Source organism: Neopsephotus bourkii, unplaced genomic scaffold (assembly GCF_033783945.1).
Source record: "Neopsephotus bourkii isolate Nb327-2 ecotype Australia unplaced genomic scaffold, CSIRO-AGI_Nbou_v1 NB_1655, whole genome shotgun sequence".
NCBI lineage: Eukaryota > Metazoa > Chordata > Aves > Psittaciformes > Psittacidae > Neopsephotus > Neopsephotus bourkii.
The window spans coordinates 8643373-8666385 of NW_026902129.1; the positions used below are offsets into that span (position 1 = coordinate 8643373).

Consider the following 23013-nt stretch of genomic DNA (forward strand, 5'->3'; position numbering starts at 1 on the left):
ATGACTTTTCCAAGCCCTCTCATGGGGTTTGGAGCTCATGGTCTGCCAGAAAGGGCCAAAACTAACAAGAAGAAGTAAGTGAAGTATTAGATATTCCAGAGGAGTGTGGAATGCTTGCCAGCAGCACTCAGAGAATGGTTGATGTTGGAAAGGACCATGGGGTCACCTAGTCCAACCTCCCTGCTCAAGCAGCTCCTTTGATAACATATTTAGTGCAATATTTGTTACTGAACTTCCATCAATATGTTCAAATGCACTTTGAATGCAGATAGCTTTTGATGACACAGGGGAGCTCTCCAGACTAAATCTACTGCACACAGTATGGTAACACCACCACCTCTCCTCCCCACAAGCTAATAGTCACATCATATCTGTTAGGAGGTATGTTGGACATAGCCCCATCGCGTCAGCTCTTGCTATCCTGAGCCACACAAGTCTATAATGTGTTAGGCACCTGTGTCATGGTCAATGATCTTGCTGAGAGCTCACAAATGTTTGCTGAGTTTCATTTTACTCATCTTTGTCACCACCATGTGGCAAATGTCTGAATGACTGTCTTAGAATGTATCCAAAACTGTTCTGGTGATCCCGCTAATGCAGATCATCAAACAAGCACACAGAAGACTGAGAGCCAGCTCCTGAGCTTTTGGGGGAATGTTGGAAATTGGCTGCTCACTGAAATGGGACAAGGCTGAGAGCATTGGGGCTATTCAGCCTGGAGAAGAGAAGCTGCATGGAGACCTCAGAGCAGCTTCCAGTGTCTGAAGGGGGCTACAAGGATGCTGGAGAGGGACTCTTCATCAGGGACTGTAGTGATAGGACAAGGGGTGATGGGTTCAAACTGAAACAGGGGAAGTTCAGGTTAGATCTAAGGCAGAAGCTCTTCCCTGTGAGGGTGCTGAGGCGCTGGCACAGGGTGCCCAGAGGAGCTGTGGCTGCCCCATCCCTGGCAGTGTTCAAGGCCAGGTTGGACACAGGGGCTTGGAGCAAACTGCTCTAGTGTGCGGCATCCCTGCCCATGGCAGGGGGTTGGACCTGGATGAGCCTTGAGATCCTCTCCAACCCAAACCATTCTACTATCTTCGAGCAGCTTCTCTTCTCCAGGCTGAACAGCCCCACTGTCCTCAGCCTGTCTCCATACAGGAGCTGCTCCAGCCCTGAGCATCCTCATGGACCGGAACCGGAACCGGAACCGGGACCTGTCGCTAGGATCCTCCTGCCCTAGCAACTCCCGCCCCTCCCGCGGCTCCTCATTGGCTGGCGGCGCTATATATAAACGTCACACGTGGGCGCCTGTCCTTTTCGCTCCGCGCCTGCCTAGACCTCCATACGGCGTTGTCTGTAAGTGCGGGCCGGCGGTCGGGGCGGGCTGCGGGGGGGCTACGGAGAGGCCTCCGGGGGGGTCCCTGTGCACCGCGGCTGTACCAGGAGCCTCTTCCCGCGGACCTCGTGGTGCCGGCGGGCGGCCCTGGCCGAGCGGCGGGGAAGGCCGAGGCTTGCGGGAGGCGGGCGGCGCGGCCAAGATGGCGGCTGTGGCTGAGGGGCCTCGTGTGGCGGTGGGAGACGGGGGTCTCCAGAGGGCTGAGCGCGGTGTTTGCCCATCCAGGTTCCCTGTCGTCGCTTCCAAAGGGAAACCCCACAATGTCCGGAGGTCTCGATGTCCTGCAGATGAAGGAGGAGGATGTCCTCAAGTTCCTCGCTGCCGGGACCCACCTGGGAGGCACCAACCTTGACTTCCAGATGGAGCAGTACATCTACAAGAGGAAAAGCGATGGTAAACCCGGGGGGTGGGTGGCTCTGTGGGCACGGCTGAGGAAGGAGCAAGGTGCGAGTGTTTGAGCTCTTTAGCAGTGTGTCCATGGCCTGAAAGGCACAGACGTTTCTTACCGGTGGAATCAGTTTATTTGGAGAAGTAGGATGAAACACGTATTTGATAACTCACTGAATTAATCACAGCTGCATTTGGGCACTTAGGATAGTCCTTGACTATAGTAACAAAGCAATTTTAACGTCTCAGTAGTGATTTCTGCTACTTGTTTGCAGTGTTCTTCAGTCTGAGCCTGTTAAAAGGCTGACGTTCATATCGGGCCCTGGTTCATGTTGGTAGATACCTGAAGTGTTGCATCCATCATGTTCACGGGCTGCCTCCCACATAAATAGCTTTCCACTAACAGAATTTTGCAGTAACCACAGCCGTGCAGCACATTTAATGGCAGGAGAGTGCTGTCCTATTCTAGGGTGTTGTATCAGCCGGTTACCCTAAAGCCTCCTGTCACCAATAGGTATTTACATCATCAACTTGAAGAGGACCTGGGAGAAGCTCCTCCTGGCAGCCCGTGCCATTGTTGCCATTGAGAACCCAGCTGATGTGAGCGTCATTTCCTCTAGGAATACTGGACAGGTATGGACGTGTGTTGGTCACGAAGCCTGCAGTCTTGGCACCAGGACCCTTGGCTGCATCATTGCCTCCCAGTGGCAGTTTAATGGTGAAAGTAGCACAGATTGTGGCCCTGGAAATGCTTTTCTTTTGTCAGCTTGGATCAGTTGAAACCCATGCCTCATTTCTGTAGTTTTAGGGTGTTTGGTAACTTCATTCATGTTCTGGGTACTTCCTATTGGGTTATTGTTGGTCAGTCCCCTGGTGCTTCTGTTACCCCTATAATTCTGGGAGTCATTGCCACTGTTTTTTGGGGGCAATAAGTGCTTTATACATATTTTTCCAAGGAAATCCTTTGCTCTGTTCCTGAGCAAAGTGTAGTATCTGTGGTTTTAGTTTTCTCTCTAGGTTCCTAGCAAAAAGGTGTCATAGAAGGGGACACAGCTTTTAAGTAATCTCTAACTGGCCACTGAAGTTTAGCTGTGAACTCAGTTTCTTTGGATCAATGAAGGTGGTGCCACAGATGTTTAGGGAGATTGTGGATGACATGGGGTGGGTTTACCCAGGAAAAGCTTGGGTTCACATGGGATTGACCTGCACACTGTTAAAGCTTGATGCTGAGGTCAGTTTTTGGCCGATGAGCTCTCAAGTGTCGGAAGTGTGCGACAGCAAACTGCATGGCAGGGTGTTCGCTAACGCCAGGAGAGGGGCTCCCTCTGTGAGTGGAGTTTGATAGTAGGCCCTGCCACACGCCTGAGGAGATGGTGCAGGTGTAAGCACTGCAGATTTAATGGGCGCAGCAGCAGTTTGTGTGTATTTATTACTGAGTTTTCCCTGTGGTTATGCTGCTAGATAATGGAAAGATGTAGAAATAACGGAAGAAAATAAGCTTTGCTTCCTTCATAAGCTGTTTTCTCCTCCTTTTCGTGTTTTCGTTATGAGACTATGGAGTAGACCATGCAGACTTCAAAAAACCACAGGGTTTCCTATCCTGAATTCCTGCTTTGCTGGTGGATATGATCTTTATAACTCCTGGTGCTGGCATAGCTATTTTCAGAAGCATCCTTATTTTGTCTCATTCTGAGTGCAGAGCTGGTGGTGAGCCCTGACGTTACCCAGGACTTGAAACAGCTCAATTCTGTGCATGCTCACACCTGGCTGGGTGACTTGAAACACAGTTTTCCTGCTTGGCTCTGACTCTGGTCCATTTTGCAGCGTGCTGTTCTCAAGTTTGCTGCTGCCACCGGGGCTACTCCTATCGCTGGACGTTTTACCCCTGGCACCTTCACAAACCAGATCCAAGCAGCTTTCCGTGAGCCACGGCTCCTGGTTGTCACAGACCCCCGGGCTGACCATCAGCCCCTGACAGAGGCATCTTATGTCAACATCCCCACCATCGCGCTGTGCAACACTGACTCCCCACTGCGCTACGTGGACATTGCTATCCCCTGCAACAACAAGGTAAGGCTTTGTAAGGGTTGCCTTGTGTCTCACTAGTGAAGGCCTCTTGCAAGCAAGCAGGAGGGAGGGGATGAGAACTGCACACAGTTGGAGCTTGGAGCTGAGGCCTGTGTCTGGCCAAGGAACTCTCAAGTGTAGGACGTGTGCTATAGTGACTTGGCAAGACTTTGTACTGGCACCAGGAGGGTCTTTGTGGCCCAATGAATGGAGTGAGGTAGTCACTCTTGCCACAGTCCATGAATATGAATGATTGTTTCATCCCTGGCAGTATTCAAGGCTAGGCTGGACAGAGCCTTGGGTGACATGGTCTAGTATGAGGTGTCCTTGCTCATGGCAGGAGGGTTGGAACTGGATAATCTTAAGGTCCTTTCCAATCCAAGCCATTCTGTGAGAGAGACATGCTGAAGAAACTGCTCAGAAACATGACCTTGCCAGAAACCACCTGAAAGTCTAGGAAGATGAGAAACTTGCTTTTGATCTCCATCTAATATCATTCACTACAACTTACGTAAGCCAATTCTGAGCATGTGTGTGAGATTTGCTCATTCAGCTAAGTTTTCTATTCATTTTAGTATGTGATGAGCGTAATCCCTGTCTTTTGCATAAGATTCATGTGAGGTAATGAGCAGTAGGAACTCCATAGCAGAATTGCTTCAAGGAATGCTGGATACAGCAAATTCAGGTGCTGATGATTTGAGCTGTGCTTTGATTCCTGCAGAGACCTGAAAATGTCACTGGGAACTCACCAAGTTGCCTTTTCCTGAGTCCCCAGTGCACAAGTGTGGGCATTAGCAAGTAATGTCTTTCTCTTGCCAAGTAAGAACCTTGGGTTGGATGCACGGAAGTCTTGCTCTTCCAAAGAAGAAAAGGTGTTTTGGAGGTTTTAGCTTTGCAGCAGATTTTACACCCTGTTCTCCTGTTCCAGGGAGCCCACTCAGTGGGTCTAATGTGGTGGATGCTGGCTCGGGAGGTCCTGCGCATGCGTGGCACCATCTCCCGGGAGCATCCATGGGAAGTCATGCCTGACTTGTACTTCTACAGGGATCCCGAGGAGGTAGGAGATGGGTCTGAGATGCTTTGCTTGCGTGGTGCTCCTGCCCTGTGTCTGTGCCTGCTGTTGGAGACAGGCTGTGCCAGTATCACTGCACTTCACATCTGAGGGTGATGGTTCACTGTGGTGCCTGTTGTCTGGTCCATGTAGGGTGGTGAGGTGTTTCCGTGGGACTTAGGCTGTGTGCTCTTCCATTGCAGATTGAAAAGGAGGAGCAGGCTGCTGCTGAGAAAGCAGTTACAAAGGAGGAGTTCCAGACAGAATGGACAGCCCCAGCTCCTGAATTCACTGCTCCTCCTCAGCCTGAGGTTGCAGATTGGTCTGAGGGAGTGCAGGTCCCATCTGTGCCCATCCAGCAGTTCCCCACAGGTCAGTTTGGGGGGTGGCTGTGGGAATTAGGGGGGCTGTTGCTGCAGGTGGGAAGAGCTGTGCTCTACTAATTGTTGGCTTTGGAATTGCAGAGGACTGGAGTGCCCAGCCTGCCACTGAGGACTGGTCAGCAGCTCCCACAGCTCAGGCAACTGAGTGGGTTGGCACTGCCACAGAGTGGTCCTAACTTCAGTCCTGCTGTACTGCAAGGGAAATAAAGACTGGTTTAATACACACCACACACTGCTGTCTTAAATTGGTTGGTGGGTGCAGTACGTGGGTAGTGTGGGGCATGGTCTGTGGCTAAGAGTGGTGGAGGGTCTGTACCTGCCATTTCACCCTGGTGCTGGGGCCTGTCCCACTTTCCACCAGTCTGCAGGGGTCCTGTGGCCCGCTGAGGGTGGGTGGGTGGATGGAATAGGAAGGAGAGCCCTGGACTGGGAGCTGCTCCCCTGATGAAGCTGAAGTTCTAGCATCGGTGTCACTGTAGTGCTACAGTAATGCTCAGAGAAAGATACCAAAGCCAAACCAAACACCTTTTCCCCCCTTAATTCTTTCATTTTAGTTATTTGGGGGGGTATATTTCTGTGATTAGTAGCTATGATGAAAGGTAGACCCCTTACCAGGAGAAATGGGATTGGTTAGAGGTGGAGATGGGTTCAGATTGGATGTGCTTACCCATGTTGCTGTGATCTCGTATTCTCCCTGTTCTCACTTTGGCAATGCCAGTCAGCCCCTGAAGAATGTTCTCCCTTAGCACATGTGCTCATTTATTTTACTGTAACAGTGCATACTAGCAGTAAAAAGCCTAAAGCAACCTAGCTATGCTGTTGTGCAAAGGGAGCTGATCTCCTGTTGGCTTTACCTGTTAGATGCAAGGCAGCTAAAGATTTTGTTACCTAATGCACAGCTTCTATCTGAGAGGTACATGAGCACTTCACTATTTGGACCTAAAAAGGCCCTTCCCACTCTGCCAGAAACACAAATGCCACCCCTGTGCTGGGCTGCATCAAAAGCAGCGTGAGCAGCAGGTCAAGGGAGGTGATCCTGCCCCTCTGCCCTGCTCTCGTGAGACCCCACTTGCAGCACTGTGTGCAGCTCTGGTGTCTTCAGCATCAGAAGGACATGGAGCTGTTGGAGCAAGTCCAGAGGAGGCCACGAGGATGATCGGGGCTGGAGCACCTCCCATATGGAGACAGGCTGAGAACATTGGGGCTGTTCAGCCTGGAGAAGAGAAGCTGTGTGGAGACCTCAGAGCAGCTTCCAGTGTCTGAAGGGGGATACAAGGATGCTGGAGAGGGACTCTTCATCAGGGACTGTAGTGGTAGGACAAGGGGTGATGGGTTCAAACTGAAACAGGGGAAGTTCAGGTTAGATCTAAGGCAGAAGCTCTTCCCTGTGAGGGTGCTGAGGTGCTGGCACAGGGTGCCCAGAGAAGCTGTGGCTGCCCCATCCCTGGCAGTGTTCAAGGCCAGGCTGGGCACAGGGGCTTGGAGCAACCTGGTCTGGTGTGAGGTGTCCCTGCCCATAGCAGGGCGTTGGAACTGGATGAGTTAAGGTCCTTTCCAACCCAAACCAGTCTGGGGTTCAGGTGTGTTTCTGTCACATCCCTGAGCCTTTCTCCTCCCAGCGCTCAGCAGTGGTCGGCTCCTTCCTGCCACCTGCAGTTGGTCACTGTGTGTCAGGGGATGGTGAGAGCCTGTTGGCTTTGAGACCCTGGGTGGGTGCTGTAGCTGGGTTGGGGACCGTGGCTGCTGATGCGCTCCCCAGTTCTGAGGTTCCCCAAAATAGCTTGATACCCTCAGATCTCTGCATGTGGAATCGGAGTTGCCTCTTGGGGGTGACTGGGGTGAGGTGGAAGGGCTCATTTGACAGGATCCCTGCAGCAGGGATGGATAGCAGGCCTCTGGAAAAGGAGGCAGCTTTGGCTGCTGCAGCAGAGCTCCCCTTCCACTGCAGTTCCTAGCATGCAGGGGCACAGGGGAGGAGAGAGGGATCTTCTTTATGTGTTTGGGTTGGTTTAATTGGGCTAGATACGGTTTTTAGGGCAGCCTTTCTCTCCCACATTTGGTCACAACAGGAGCTACCTGGTGTTGCTGAGCATCACAGAACCCCTCTGGAGAAACGAGCTGTTGAGGACAGTATGCTACGCTGTGATCCGTGGGTCTCACATACACACGTGCTTCCTAATTCCCTCTGTAATCTGTGTGCCCACATTCACAGATGTTCCTTTTCCTCTCCAGTCATTTCTTTGCTCAAATAATCACCTATTTATTTTAGTACCCAAGTATTGTTGTAGGTTTACTGCAAGGCTTTTTCTCTTCAAGAGGGCTTTATGCACAGCTGAAGTCTCAGCTCCATTTGCTTGATGTTCCACTCTTCCCACCTGCAGGCTGGTAACACTGATCTACCTTTACCCTACTCTATCCAGAGAGGCGGTGGATGCCCCATCCCTGGAGACATCCCAAACCAGGCTGGATGTGGGTCTGGGCAACCTGATCTGGTTGAAGATGTCCCTGCTCATTGGAGGGGGTTGGACTGGGTGAGCTTTGAGGGTCCCTTCCAACCCAAACCATTCTATGGTTCTATGTTTGCCTTTTGGGTCTGAGCTAGGGGAGGATGACCCTACCTGCCTGTCACTGCTCTCGGACACGGGTATGTTAACAAACACGGGCAGACAGCCCTCGGAGCATCGCTCCCACCTGGCAGGTATCAGGAGGATGATGGTGCTGGGCCGCACCGCTGCCAAGTGCCGGCGTGAGGATCGTTTCCAAGGGCCCAGTAGATGGAGCTATTACTCCTGGTTTGTCCGCTTTCCACCGCTGCTGCTGGCCAGGGAGCAGGGCAGAGGGGAAGGACGGCCAAAAACTGCTTTGTAAGCACACCTGAGCCTTTTGAGGTGACTCCCTGCCCTCCTAACCATCCCCGCTGCTATTCAGTGCTGCGGGAGCCACTTCACACCACTGCAAAGCCCCTGGCTGTGGGGTCTGGTGCATCCTCAGCGCCTGGCTCCACCTCTTGCAGTGGGAGCAGAGCTGGTCCCACCGAGGCTTGCATTGCCTCTTGCCTGGCTTTAGCTTCCCTGCAGCAGGATGGTGCCACCCTCTCACAGGGGTCAAAGTACACTGTTTGTAACCAAAACCCCAACCCAGACCCTGTGTTGTTCTCTATGTGTCTGGGTGTTAAACTTGCCTCCGTGCTCAGCTGCTCTTAATTTCCCTAAGGGAGCAAGTGTGGGATGCTGCTGGCTTTCAGTGCAGAGCAATACAGTGCCCCTAGATGAAGATGCTCATCCATCCTGCTTGTCTTATTGCTTCCAGCATTTCTAGAGTGGCTTGTCCCTAGTACCCCCAAAGCTCACAGGTACCCAACTCATTGCACCCATTGGCTTTGCTTATATAGGGAAACATTAAGGAGCATGCATAGGGGGGGAACTGGAGCATAAACCATTTTCCTTCACTTGTTATTCTGCTGTTAGGGGCTCTAATCTGAGAGGCAAGATCACCCTCAAGACCAAGCCAGCAGCACTTGCTCAGCAGTGCTTCTGAAGGCTCCTTTGTGCCATAGCCTGCTCCCAGCTGGGTAAGGCTTTACGAGCCTCAGGGGTGAGGGGCTGGAGCATCTCCTCCCCCTTGCTCATAAGGAGTGGGGTGGGTGTTGGCTTGGTGGGGCAAGCCCCCTTTGACTGCTGCAGGCAGGTGATGCTCTCCATTCACAGCTTGTGTTTCTGATTCCAAGCATTCAACCCTTTGGGAGGTTTTGAGCTTGGTTTTAAGTCTTGATTGGGTTTGTTTAAGCGTGACCTTGATCCCTCCGTGACTCCCAGGATGCTTCTGCGCTTTGATTCAAACCTTGTTTTCCCCTCTGAGAAAGCAGCACATTTGTGGTTGTGTTCCAAGAGGAGAACGGGGATTCCTGGAGCCACACCTCGAAGAGGGAAGCAGGAACCCCATTAGAATGTCCCATCTGTGGGATCCCCTGAGTTCCCAATGCTCAAGTTATCAGCGCTGCGTGGTACCCAGGTGGGACAAGCTGCTCTGTTGTGCTCACAGCCTGGCCTGTGCCGGTTCTGCTCCCCTGGGATCCAGAGGATGCTCTGTTAAGTAAGTACCAACCTTTTGTGTTCATTTAATGTTGAAGCTTCCACTGTTACAAGGGTATGGACTGACCTTCCGTCCTCATGTCCATTGTGGGGCAGCTGTGTTAGAGCAGAGCATCTCTTGGCTGGCTGCGGCTTGGGAAGAGGCTTGGTGTGCACGTGTGAGCTAATGTGCTTCCCGAGACACAAGGGCTGCTGTAGGGCCCTGCTGTCTTCTGGGTCTGTGGCTTCATGATTAGGGGCTCCTGGGGCTCTCCTGCTGATAAGAGCAATGAGTGCTTCCCATGGGGCAGTGTGACCTGGAGGGGAATAGGGGGGGGGACCAGAGCAGCCTCTTCTTTCCTTGCTGAGGCTTGGGGTGGGCTTAGCTGTTGTGGTCGGTGCTCAAGCAGTGCGTTGTTTCCCCCTCCTCTATCTGGCCCTGAGCCCTCCCATTACCCTACCTAAAGAGATCTGATAATAACCTTCATATTCTGAAGCTCCTAAACATCTGCTTGGGCACTAAACTATTCACTACTGCTGCTGCTAGCCAAAACCCCCCAAAACCAACCCAAAAGGCCCATATGTGTGAAACCTTTCCCAGTTAAAAGGTTTGGATCTGCAGCCTTCTGCAGAAATAGCCTTGGTTTCCCTGAACAGGGAGGGAGAGTGGGGGAAAGGGGAGGCCACAACAGCCTGGGATGTTTCTGCAGCTGCTGATCCCTGTTAGAATGGGTTACTATTGATGTCCCACCTCCTACTAACGTGCTCTGCACGCTGTGATGCTCTGCCCTCCTTGAGCCACACAGGTAACGGTGCCACGCTGCTATGGTTGCTCTTATTCCATCCTCAGCCGAGCTGAAGCTATTTTTTGCCCTTCCTGCAGCACCAGCAGCCTGTGCAAGCACCACTGGGCTCCCACCAGAGCTCTCCTCGCCTCCATTCCTGCTTTAACCTCCTGCCGCTGTAAAGCTCCTGTGTGGCAGCAGTAGGCGCAGGGCTGCTGGGTTCTAACCCCCTGTAAACTGGGTTAAATGATGCTCAACCCCAATCCAGGTCCCCTGGGCAGGAGCTTCGGGGAGCAGAGCTGGGTTCTTGTGTCCAGCATCACCCTCCTGCCTTGGGTCCGGTCACCAGCAGGGTGAGGGAGAGGATGCTGCCCCTCTGCTCTGCTCTGGTGAGCCCCCACCTGGAGCACTGCATCCAGCTCTGCAGTCCTCAGCATAGGAAGGATGTGGACCTGTTGGAACGGGGCCAGAGAAGGGACAGGATGATCAGATGGATGGAGCAGCTCTGCTGTGAGGAAAGGCTGAGAGAGCTGGGGTTGTTCAGCCTGGAGAAGAGAGGACTCAAGGGAGACCTTGTTGTGGCCTTTCAGTACATAAGGGGGCTATAAGAAAGATGGAGGGAGACCTTTTACCAGGGCCTGTTGCAACAGGACAAGGGGTGATGGTTTTAACCTAAAAGAGGGAGATTCAGCCTGGATGTGAGGAAGGAATTCTGTACAGTGAGGGTGGTAAAACACTGGCACAGGTTGCCCAGAGAGGCGGTGGATGAACCATCCCTGGAGACATCCCAGGCCAGGCTGGATGTGGTTCTGGGCAACCTGATCTGGTTGAAGATGTCCCTGCTCATTGCAGGGGTTGGACTGGATGAGCTTTGAGGGTCCCTTCCAACCCAAACCATTCCATGAGGTGGGAGGGACCCTCTGTGATTGCCCCTCTCCTTGGCTGCTCTGCCACCGTTGGGTGGCTTTTTCCCTATGGCCTTTCCATGAGGGTTTGATGGTGATGGTAGCTTTTGCCTGCCTGTGGGCTCTTCTCCCTCTGTTTGCTGAGCGCATGTGGAATGTGGGTATTCCTGGGCAGCACCACATGGCACCCATTTCAGACTCTGAGACAATGCCCACCACTGGTTTTGCTGGTCTATAGATGGCTGAATTGAAGGGGATGCAGGGAGCTGGGGCCTATGACTGGAAATGAAGGAGTGCAGCAAAGCCAAGCCTCCCTGCATTAGCTTTGTGTTGTTATAGACCATTAAAAACACACTGCTGACTCCTGATTCAGCAATGGTGACTGTGTCGTGCGAGGAATGGGCCGGTGTTAGAAACCCTTGGTTTCCAGAGTTACCTTTTCCCCCGAGGAAAAACTGTATCTGAGCATTTGTGAGCGCTGAAGCCTTGGCTGCAGATGAAACCGGGCTGCCACTTGTCAAAGGGCTTAGGCAAGCAGCAAGAAGAGCATGATGGAGAGAGGAAAATCCCCATGGCAGGGCTGATAGTGCTGCAGGCAGCGTGAACTGGAAGGGGGGGGATCACTCTTTGAAGCTTTCTGGTGAGCACTTCATGTCTGTTGTCAGGACACTGCTGCTTGGCAGAGCCCTGGTTTGGCTTCAAAGGTCCCCATTCTACCTGCTTTGGCAGCAGCAAAAGCACCTGATGTTGTTGTATAGAGGGGTCCAAGCATGCTGGGGTGCAGAGAGGTGGGCAACCTGCTGCACCCATGGCCTGATGAGGTCTGCAGGACATCAGAGTGAGTTTTAGTGCATCTTCACCAGCGGGAAAGGCACGGTGGGGATGCTGAGCAGTGCATCTTGTGGGGTGGGATAGGCTGCAAACACACTGCCTCCATCACCAGGCATTGTCTCTGGGCATGGGGAAATGGCTGTTGGTTGTGTTCCTCGCCTGGATCCGATGGTGGAAGTGTCTTAGTGGGTGCTGGAGACAGTGGCCTCTATCCTTGTGATGGGTGTTGTGGTGCGTGGAACCTCTTTGCTGCCGAGAGGTTTCTTTAGATGAGATGTATGGATGATGCCCTTCCTTGGCACCTTCACAGTATCACAGTATCACAGTATGTTAGAGATTGGAAGGGACCTCAAAAGCTCATCCAGTCCAATCCCCCTGCCGGAGCAGGAACACCTAGATAAGGTTACACAGGAACGTGTCCAGGCAGGTTTTGAATGTCTCCAGAGAAGGAGACTCCACAACCTCCCTGGGCAGCCTGTTCCAGTGTTCCGTCACCCTCACTGAGAAGAAGTTTCTTCTCAGGTTTAAGTGGAACCTCTTGTGTTCCAGTTTGTACCCATTGCCCCTTGTCCTATCATTGTTTGCCACTGAGAAGAGCCTGGCTCCATCCTCGTGACACTCCCCCTTTATATATTTATATACACTAATAAGGTCACCCCTCAATCTCCTCTTCTCCAAACTATAGAGACCCTGAAAGAGAGCAAAAATCCCTCCCCAGAGCTCTGGTTTGCCAATTGGTATGACTGGGATGAGGAACCCTATGACTGGTATGAGGAGCCCCTTCTCCCCCTGCCACGAGCAGCGCTGTGTGACAACAGAGAGTGAAGGTCTCAAGGAAGAGAGGAGCTGGGTTATACAAGAGACCTCTAGCTCAGAGTTTCAAGTGAGGTGCCAGTCCTGAGGCTGGGAAAGCTCAAGATGTGGGAGGGATGGCTTTGTGTCAGCTACAGGAACGGATGAAAGAGGGCTTAACACAATAGCGGTGTCTGGAGCAAGCGAGGCTATCGGAACAGAATGCTGTCAGCAGTGCTGGTGTGCAATGCTCGTTCCCTTTCTCTCCTGGCAGAGCTTCATAGAAGCTACCTGAAAATGCAGGCTCAGCTCTTTCAAAGTGCTGTTTTGGAAGGAAGTTAGGAGTGAAAAGCTGAGTTTTCTGCTTTGGAGAAGCCAAGGCCTTGGTATTATGCTGCTGGATGCAAAATCACTCTATTCTTTGCATACACATAAGTTATTTAGGCTAATTTTCTGTCTTTATGAGCAAGCCTGTTTAGTGGTGTCTACTGTTTTCCATTCCCTGTGAGTATGGCAAGCAGTTTGTCTCACACCACAGCCAAGCACAGGGTAAAAGGGATGGGTGGATGACCCTCAGAGGAGTGTGTGTGTTCGCATCCCTTTCACAGCCCCGCTTCAGCCCCGTGTGCTTTGCAGAGCTGTCCTGTCAGGCTTTCCTATCTGTGTTGCTGAGATGCCTGCTCATGAGGAACGCTGTGCAGATGCTCAGTCTTTCCAGGCTGTGTCTGACCGCACAGACCAAAAACTGATGCCCATGGGAGTTGCCTGTTTGAAAACAAGGCTTCAGGGTGAAGAACAACAAAAGAATTACCTAGATATTTATATTGATAAAAGAATTTATAGTTAATATTTACATTAAATTGAATTTTTAATAATATTTATATTTAATACTTTTATGTATGTATAATTTATATTTGTTTTCATTTATATTTTAGATAGTACAGAGTCATGTTCTCTCCTCTTCTTCCATGCGTGCACACACATATCCACATGCAAGTTTTCAGCCCCTTTCCGTTTTCTTGCAGAGCTGAGTGAGATCTGAAGCCACGTCTCCCCTTTCCAAATCATGTTTCAATGGGAGATGAGGAGCTAAGAGGAGGGAAATCCTATTCCTCATTATGCAGCCATTCCCTAGGGTACCAGTCTGCAGGGCAGGCTGGCCGGGGTGAAACCAGGGCACTGTGTCATTTCTGTGACATCCTTATGGATCAGTAAGTAGGCAAAGCTTTATCCCAGCTTTCTGACCTATGTTTTCTATGGACACATATGCAGAAGAATGGGGACAACAGCTTCTTTCTCCCTAAAAAAGCCACCTCCTGTGTGACTTGTGTCCGGTCCAGTGGCTGGGTGTCTCTGCAGACAGAGGTGAAGGAGGCAACAAAACCATGCTGCATCAGCAGCTCTCATAGCAAAGAGGCAAGACAGGACCTTCTCTGTGGGACCCAGCTAAGGGAAATGTCCTCTTAGTTCCTATGGGGAATCAGATGTCCCAATACTTTTGTTGTTTTGGACCCGAAAACCAGAATCCTTTCCCCAACCTGCCCTAGGGGTCCTAACTGGACCCCTTTACCCAGCTCCTCAAAGGTGGATATTCCCAGACTGTGAAGCCATAGAGGAGAATTATGTTACTGGGTTTGCTGTCCTGAGTATGTATGGCAAGATTTGTGGCATTTAGTGGGAAAACTCAAGGTGAGAGCATTTAATCCCAACTCTCCCCGCTGCAATGGGATTGCTGCTGGCTGTATTTATGGGTTTGGTTTTGCTGCAGAACAGTTTATTTGTTAGGAAGGAGGAAAACACATAGGAAACCATGCCATGGTTCTACAGGTGATCTAAGCTGTCCCGGGTGAGTTTGTGTCAACAACAGGAAGAAACTGTAGATGTAAAAGAGCAGATCAATGCAGAGAAGTCCTACAGGGGGCCCTGGGAAGTTCTGTAGGTCTGGAAGATGTGATCCTTAAATTGTACCAGAAATTCCTAGCTGTTACAATCAGAAACTAGGCCAAAGCACTTCTAGTCTATTAGCTGTGCTGGGTGGTGTTGCTAGGTTGGGAGGGTCCCATCAATGCAGATTGGTGTCTCAAAGGTGGGTACCAGGAGGATGCTGCCAGACTCTTCCCAGTGGTGCCCAGCAACAGGATGAGGAGCAATGGCCATAAACTAACACACAACAAGTGTCACCTCAGCATGAGGAAGAACTTCTTTACACTGAGGGTGTCAGAGCACTGAACAGGCTGCACAGGGGGGGTGTGGAGTCTCCCTCTCTGGAGCCATCCCAAACCCTCATGGACACGTTCCTGTGTGACCTGCTCTGGGTGGCCCTGCCTTGGCAGGGGGTTGGACTGGGTCATCTCCAGAGGTCCCTTCCAACCCTAATGACTCTGTGATTCTCTATCTAAGGCCTGAAATAATGGTGTAAGCTGACAATGGACTATGAAAAAAGGAGCAAAGGAGGAGCCTGTGGGAAGCAGAGGTGAGGTACACAGTGCGCTTGGAACAAAATGATGAGAGTTTGGAGGTGGTAGACTGGAGGAAAGCTGTCATGATGGACAAAATGCTGCTGACAACACCTCCTCCTGTGCTGGTATAGCAGGGCTCCTTCACTCCTAGTAGTGGCTGCCATGCAGCTGGACACAGACACTCATATATACTTAATTCCTCAGGTAGAGGGACAGCAAAAGAACCCAACACCCTTTGAGATGACACATGAACTCGCACTACTTTTATTAACTGAAGAAGCCTTTGAAAGGGCTGGCAAGCACTTGCACCACCAAGTGAACTCACCGTGCTGCTGTTATGTTAGGGGCCACAGGGCTGTGTTGGGTATGTAGTAGCTCAGCAGTGCCACAGCTGATTTTCATCCTGACCTCCTCCCATTTCCTCCATGCTCAAAGCCAGCACAGCCATTGAGGGTTACAACTCCAAAGTGCTGTTAAGCTTCCAAACACAGCTGCTTTAGATAGTGTTAGGTAGAAACAGATGGTCACTAGTGGATGACCAACATACAGTAATCATTTCCTACTAAGCCTACAGCAGTTCATGCAGCACCTCTGTTTCCATGTCAAACAGGAGGAACATCACTGGGCTTATCGAGGAGCATATGGGTAGCGTGGCTGCCCTCTCCCCCTCCCAGGGACTGGTCCCAATGGGTGCCCCCTTGGCCTGTGCTGGCCAGGGTAAGGTGCTCGGACCCCCAGTGCCAGCGGCTGTGTCACCAGCACGTGCGGCGGTGGGGTGAACGCTGCTCCTCTCCCACCAGGTATGGGGCTGCCATCCAGGGCTGCTGCCTTGCCCTGTGTCCCCACAGGGCTGTTTCCATGTGGAGGCTCTCTTTTCCTGTCTAGAGGGAAGATTATGGATGTTATTTTCTTGAGGGTAAGCATTGCCTTTCTTCCTCTCCACAGTGGCTGCTGTTTCTCCTATGGGTGATAACTCCAGTGTATGGGATTAGTGTTTGAGTGTCAGAGTGATGAAGCCATAACTAAGACCATTAGCCCCTGGCCAACAGCCAGTATGTGCTGCCCAAGCTCTCTCTGCAGGTTCTTGCTGATGAAGAGGTGGCAGTCCTACCAGCCCTGCTGGCCCACCTCTAGCCACATGGTGGTCACGGGTAATCGCTGGTTTTAGTCTCTATTTCCAATGCACCCACAACTCTGCCAGCACTGTTTCCATTTAAATGAGTGCCCTGGGTCTTCTCTGAGGGGGATCTCTATTGGGTCAGCCTGAACTTTGCAGCTTGTCTTGGCCTCTCCAAGAAACAGCCCTTCTAAACGCGAGAGGGCTGCGGTGGCACTGCTCTGCTTTACTTGGCTGCATCGGGGTAAACCCCGCATCTTTCACGTGTGTTGCACTGCTTCTCACAGGTGAGAGGTCAGGAAATGGCTGGTTCAGAGCATGCCTGGAGGATGTGAATTCCTTGAGAGTGCCCAAACCCTGGTGCCAGTGCCTCCTCCTGCAGCCTTCTGCCCAGCCATGGACCCCTGCAGCAGAGCTTACAGCATTTATTTGCTCTAAGACCAACACAGTCCTATAAAAAAGCTTCTGCCTCATTCCTAATGGATTCTTCAATGAAAACCTCCATTTGGAGGAAAGTCAGGGCCTGGATCAGCTCATCAGCCCAGGAACAATGCTGGAATGCCAGTATTGATCCTAGAACGAATTGCTGGTTCCATGACCGACATGGTTAATAGCTGGAATATGAATCAGAACTTTGGACTACAGTTCCAACACTGTGATAAGCCTATGTGGGACATAATCCAGTCTAAAAACTCGCCCTTCCTCCATGGACTCTAAGGGGACAAAATCTGTGCTAGTTATATTATCCCATCCCTTACAAATGTGTGTCACTCCAGTTTCTCCATCCTTAGCCAGTCTGGTGTCAAAAGGAGCATTTGCAGGAGTGTTGGGATGTGTGCATGTGTGTGGTTAGTTTTTACCTTCTCCTTGCTTGGGCTGACTTTCATTCTTTGTACTTGGTGTAAATAGATCCTCCAGGTCTTGCATCATGGGGTTAGTGCTGGCTTTGTTGTTTCTCTTGTTCTTCTCCTCTTCACGTTGCTGCAATAAAAACCATTGGGTTTAGTGTGAAACTGCAGATATAACCTGTGAAAAGGTGGCCTGACATCAGGGTTGGCTTGCCTAGGTGTGTGTTGATATGAATGCAATCCCTTTGCCAAGCTCAAGGTGCTGAGTCTTGGTCTGGAGTCCAAGGGCTTTAGGGAAAGAAAGCAGGTCCAGGCAGGACTGAGAGCTTGGGAAGCAATGGCTCTGCTGCTGTTGGGGCAGAGCGCTTGCTGACAACGTGATGTAGGGGTGCCAGGCTGTCTGTGTGTTTCTGGAGCTGTCAGTCTGCTCTCCCTGGGGTTTTGGTTTGGTTTAAATGTGTATCTCTTGGGAGGGAGCGCTAAATGCCAGAGGAAGAGGAGGAAGGCACAGCAGCATGGGGATAGGCTGTAGGGATGTCTTTAGGTCTTCAAAAGACTTCCTTCTGAGTGGCAGAAGGAGGAAAATACCCCAGGGGCTGGTTTTGCTCACACAAAGGGTTCCATATGGGGAAGGGAGAGGCTGCCCTCTCTTTGCAGTGTGAGAAAGTGTGGATGGGATCCACTCCATCTCCATCTCCCCTCCCAGAAGAGTGCTTTGCCAATGGAGGAAGCTGTGTGCTGGGGCCATGGGATGCAAGGCAGTGGTTGTGGCCTTGCTACAGCCATTTGGCAAAGCTGCCAGACTTTGGGGGCAGCTGCAGCAGATGCCTCTGAGCTCAGCAGGTCATCATACAGGGGACTGTGGTGGGCTCCAACTGCTGAGCCCCTGCCATGACTGGGCAGCTCGCATCCCTCGCTCCTAAGCAGGGGGACTGTGCTGTTCCTTTGGGCAATACCAGGACCTGCTTTGTGAGCCCTGCTTGAAGGCTTGAGCTCCCTTAAACTGTGATCACAACAGGTTTGTGCAGCATGAAATGGACTACATGACTGTAAGTGCAAGTGTGCTATAGCACGTGTTCAACTCCTGCAATACTTGAGGATGCTTTGTGCACCAAGCCCTTATTTTAAGCCAAGTGCATGAGCAGGTGAACTATTCAGAAACTGATGGTTCTGAATTTGAGCATTCAGATGTAATTTATGGAGTCTCATTTCTCAGTGCTGACATCCTCACTTTTAATGTTGCACTGATCTCTGCTTCCTGTAATGTGTTGCTCTTCTCCCAAGTAATGAGTGACAGGACAAGAGGAACCGGCCTCAAGCTGCACCAGGGCAGGTTTAGATGGAGCTGAGGAACAATTCCTTCCCCAGAGGGTGCTCAGGCATTGGAACAGGCTGCCCAGGGCAGGGCTGCAGTCACCGTCCCTGCAAGTGTTCACACAGCGTGGAGACGAGGCCTCAGTGCCATGGGTTAGTGGTGGCCTTGGAGTGCTGGGAACGGTTGGACTGGGTGAGCTTGAAGGGCTTTTCCAGCCCAGTTGATTCTATGACTCTATGTGTCATTGCTTTCTTGGCTTGGATGCTGCCCTGTATCAGTAAAGTGTCTGATACCAGGCTTTTGGTGGCATCTTGTCTTTTCCTGATGCAAGACTTAGCACTTTGGACACATCTACATAGTACAAAACAGCACAGGGTTAGAGACCCACCAGTAAAGCTCTGGGGTAAACTGGTGCTGCCAGACCAGCACATGCTCTGGTAGCAGGACAGCTTTGCTGTTTCTCATTGAGACACATTGTCTAAGCAGAGCTGTGCTCCTGCTGCAGGTATTCTGCTGCCAGACCTCATTCATATTAATTGAGGTGCCCTGCCTTATAGTTTTCTGCTTGCTGCATCCCTTCTCAGTTGTAGATATAATGAGGTCCAAATCCCACCCTGCTAATTTGAGTCATTGCATCTGTCTGTATCTTGTCTTTCCCTTCTGTCTGACAGTCACCAGCCTCCATTGTAAAGTGCTTGGAGAATTACTGGTAAAGAACGTTATTGCCATGCTGTTATTTATGGCTCTTTGCTTTTCAGCTTGTACAAACTGTGGTTCTGATAGGTTTATCATTGTCCCTGGGAAATCTCAGGCTCCAAAACATTACTTGAACTTATTTTTGTAGGTGAAAAGTGCAGTTTAGGGGAAAACTCACTGTGGTTTTGATGTACGACATAGCAGCCTATGACAGGCTCTTTGCAATTAGCCATTAAATGCCATCAGAGACAACTGAACAAGCATCAAATGCCTCTTCCCCCTTGTGTTGCTAACGTGTTCAGAAGTGCAGAGCAATTCAAAAGCACACGTTGCCCATCAGACTTGAGGTGCATGGTAGTTTCTCCAAGATGGCTTTGCCAGATCAATACTTACCATTTGCATCTTCTTCTTCAGCTCCGCATTGGCGCGCTGGTACGCTTCAGCCACGGCGTTCAGGTAATAGATGGCAAGGCTACAGAAACAGATGTATTGCTGTAGTGATAAGGCCAGGGCAGTGATAAGTCCCATAAGGAGGGAAGATTTAACTTTCTGGCTATATTTGAACACCGAGTTTCCCCACAGCCTGTCTCCAAACTGCTTTTAGGGGCTGAAGGCTTAGGAAGAATCCCATAGCGTGATCAGCTAAGATGGGCTGAGCCAGCCCAGCAGCTCAGCTCTGCTCAAGCCAAAGGAAAAGGAGCATCCTGCCCTCCTACCTCCACCTGGGCTGGCTGTGGGCTCCCTCTGCCTCCTTTGCACCAACCGTGGTGAAACCAGGCACCAGCCTTGAAAACCAACTCTACTGATAAAACACATGGCTGAAAGGAAAACCCTGGCCTGGTGACAAAGCAGGTTACAGAGGGACCTTTGGAAAACCCTAGGAAAATGATGGCAGGGCCCTGATCCCCCTTCTGAAAAGCATATTGGTCAAGGCACGGTCCTCCTCATTGCAGGACCAGCTGCTTCCTGCCTACTGGAAAGGGGCTGTCAGGAGGGAGCAGAGACTGGAACTGAGGGAAAGCAGAAGCCAGGTCAGAGCAGAGCCACTGGCTTTTGTTTCAATCCCTTCTCCTGCAGAGAAGGGCATGTCAAAAGCCAGGGGAAAACTGAGCCAAGCTCGAGGGAGCTGAAAGGTGATCTGGAGAGGGACTCTTCATCAGGGACCGTAGCGATAGGACAAGGGGTGATGGGTTCAGACTGAAACAGGGGAAGTTCAGGTTAGATCTAAGGCAGAAGCTCTTCCCTGTGAGGAAGAACAGGGCGAGGGGTGATGGTTTTAACCTAAAAACAGGGAGATTCAGGCTGGATGTGAGGAAGAAATTCTGTACAATGAGGGTGGTAAAACACTGGCACAGGTTGCCCAGAGAGGCGGTGGATGAACCATCCCTGGAGACATCCCAGGCCAGGCTGGATGTGGTTCTGGGCAACCTGATCTGGTTGAAGATGTCCCTGCTCATTGCAGGGGTTGGACTGGATGAGCTTTGAGGGTCCCTTCCAACCCAAACCATTCTTAAACAGGGGACATTTAGGTTGGATGTAAGGAGGAAGTTCTTCCCTGTGAGGGTGCTGAGGCACTGGCACAGGGTGCCCAGAGAAGCTGTGGCTGCCCCATCCCTGGCAGTGTTCAAGGCCAGGTTGGACACAGGGGCTTGGAGCAACCTGGTCTGGTGTGAGGTGTCCCTGCCCATGGCAGGGGTTGGAACTGGATGAGCTTTAAGCACCTTTCCAACACAAACCAGTCTGGGATTTTATGAATATATAAAAGAATAAAGGTTTCCCATAAGCTCACATCTGCTTGTGTGGCTTCAGCCCAGGTTCAGCATCCTCAAACCAGGCTTGAGGATATTGGCAGCAGAGTGCCAGATGCTGAGCCCATCAAGGCACCATGTCCTGGCATATCAATTTCCAGGTGGGAGATCAGGAAGGGGTACTTAGGCTGCTTGCAGGGGTCTGTCTGGAGGGAAGACATTTGGTTTCTGTTGCCTAGTATTAACCCCAAAGTCAGTCTTGGTGATCTGGGCTCTCTGACCCTCAAAAGCCTCTTGGAAATTACTGTTATTGTCTACCTGTCTGCACCACAGCCCAAGCTGAAGACTTTCAGGGAGAAAGCAGGAAACTGGGAGCTTACTGGGATGTAATTCCTTCAACTGGGAGATTTCCAAGAGCAGCAAAGGACCCAAGCCTCAGGAAACATCCTTGCATGGTACCTATGATTTTGTCTTGGATTACCCCAGGCGAAGTTTGTGTGCACATAGACAGCATCACTTCTGCAAGACCCCTGATGCTCTTGGGGCATGCAAGAGCTACTGCCATGGGGCTGTAGGTCTGACTTGTCCATGGGGGCAACCACTTCTTTTAGGGCTGTGACTCTCCTGGTTGCTGAATGACTGAAAATCATAGGTACCTACTGTCCTCAGAGGAAACACAGTGTAGCTGGGTGGGAAATGGGGTGATTTAGGTAGTGTGGATGTAGGGGGGGATCGCTCAGTTTGCAAAGAGATTTGAGGCAGAGATAAATTGGTGTCTTGAAGAGACATGGACAGATAGAATGGCTGTGGTGTGGGAATAGCCCAGGCTGAGAAGGGGTGATAAAAGGTGTCTCTTCAACAGATCAACTGGATTTGTGCTGTCCCCTGACCTCCCTGGTATTGAATCACCAGACTGGTTTGGGTTGGAAAGGGCCTTAAGATCATCCAGTTCCAACCAGGTTGCCCAAGGCTCTGTAGCTCAAGGCAGGAAGAGGGATGACATGGAATCGTCAGTTTGGTTGGGATTTGTCTCAATCTGTTTCTTATTGAAACTTTGTAATGTGGGAACCAGGATTTGATTTGATTTAATGGTATTTTCCTCAGTGTAACCTATTCAAATTGAAGGGTCACAGCGCCCAAGAGGCCCATCTCTATTGTCTGTGGCTGCCTAAAGAAGAGTGACAGCAGGCAAGCAGATGTAATACGCTCCCCAGCCCTCTCCCTGTCTCCCACTGTTTAGTCTGGAGTGTGGAGTGTTCAGGGCTCAGAATTCGATCACAGCTTTCCCATTATTTTGATAGCTACGGAAACCTCAAGAACAATGCCAAAAATATGTGTTTAAAAAGAAAGAACTGCCTTGGCCTTAGTGCTGCGGAAGGTGATGGAGATGTAAGTGTTGTTTCAAAGCAGAAATGACCAGACAGCACTGAAAAAATCCCATAGAACCATAGAATGAACCATAGAATGTTCTTTGGGAGCAGAGACTGACCCCACCTCACTCCAACCTCCTGTCAGGCACTTGTAGGGAGCCATCAGGTCCCCCCTGAGCCTTCTCTTCTCCAGACTGAACCCCCCCAGGTCCCTCAGCCGTTCCCCATCACACTTGTGCTCCAGGCCCTGCACCAGCTCCGTTGCCCTTCTCTGGCCCCGCTCCAGCCCCTCAATGTCTCTCTTGCAGTGAGGGCCCAGAACTGAACACAGGATTTGAGGTGCAGCCTCACCAGTGCCCAGCACAGGGGCACAATCCCTGCCCTGGCCCTGCTGCCGCACTGGTGCTGATCCAGGCCAGGATGCTGGGGGCTTCTTGGCTGCCTGGGCACAAGCTGCTCATGTTCAGCCCCATCAATCAGCACCCCCAGGGCCTTTCCCATGAGCAGTTTCCAATCACTCCCCAAGGCTGGAGCAGTGCATAGGGTGGTTGTGGTCCATGCTGCATTATTCCAGCTGTATTATCTGGAAAAAGAAAAAACCCCACAAACCCAAACAAGCCCCACAACTCTTCATAGTTGTGGCACATGTACATTTAGAATGCCCTGTCTTAGCAGTGCCCTAAATGCCACCAGTTGTGACAGAAATTGCTTCTCCCAAAGGCATCAGGTTGGGACTGTCCATTTGTGTTCTGCTGGCTACTGAGGTTTCTCGTAGGGAAGCTGTGACAGCTTTGATATCCATGAGGCC

The 23013-nt window shown here is 51.2% G+C and overlaps 2 protein-coding genes and 2 non-coding genes across 4 annotated transcripts in view; 3 read left to right on the forward strand and 1 right to left on the reverse strand.

Moving 5' to 3' along the window:
- Positions 1-1576: 1576 nt before the first annotated feature.
- RPSA (ribosomal protein SA) lies at positions 1577-5497 on the forward strand. The gene is made up of 6 exons (XM_061375059.1): positions 1577-1774; positions 2283-2401; positions 3593-3838; positions 4764-4892; positions 5090-5258; positions 5351-5497. Exons 1-6 carry the CDS (start codon positions 1642-1644, stop codon positions 5443-5445), a joined length of 891 nt encoding a protein of 296 aa, XP_061231043.1. The 5' UTR covers positions 1577-1641; the 3' UTR covers positions 5446-5497.
- Positions 2971-3130, forward strand: LOC133223919 (small nucleolar RNA SNORA62/SNORA6 family). Its single transcript, XR_009728733.1, has one exon. It is a non-coding gene; the product is annotated as a small nucleolar RNA SNORA62/SNORA6 family (small nucleolar RNA).
- LOC133223920 (small nucleolar RNA SNORA62/SNORA6 family) lies at positions 3915-4073 on the forward strand. Its single transcript, XR_009728734.1, has one exon. It is a non-coding gene; the product is annotated as a small nucleolar RNA SNORA62/SNORA6 family (small nucleolar RNA).
- An 8966-nt stretch (positions 5498-14463) lies between the features above and the next one.
- Positions 14464-23013, reverse strand: part of TMC2 (transmembrane channel like 2) — a 32458-nt gene continuing 23908 nt past the window's right edge. Inside the window, exons 18-20 of the mRNA XM_061374857.1 lie at positions 19481-19559; positions 17089-17209; positions 14464-15992 (exon numbers count right to left, since the gene is read on the reverse strand). Of these exons, the coding sequence (XP_061230841.1) occupies positions 15739-15992; positions 17089-17209; positions 19481-19559 (454 nt within the window). The 3' untranslated portion in view covers positions 14464-15738. The remainder of the gene's footprint in view (positions 15993-17088; positions 17210-19480; positions 19560-23013) is intronic.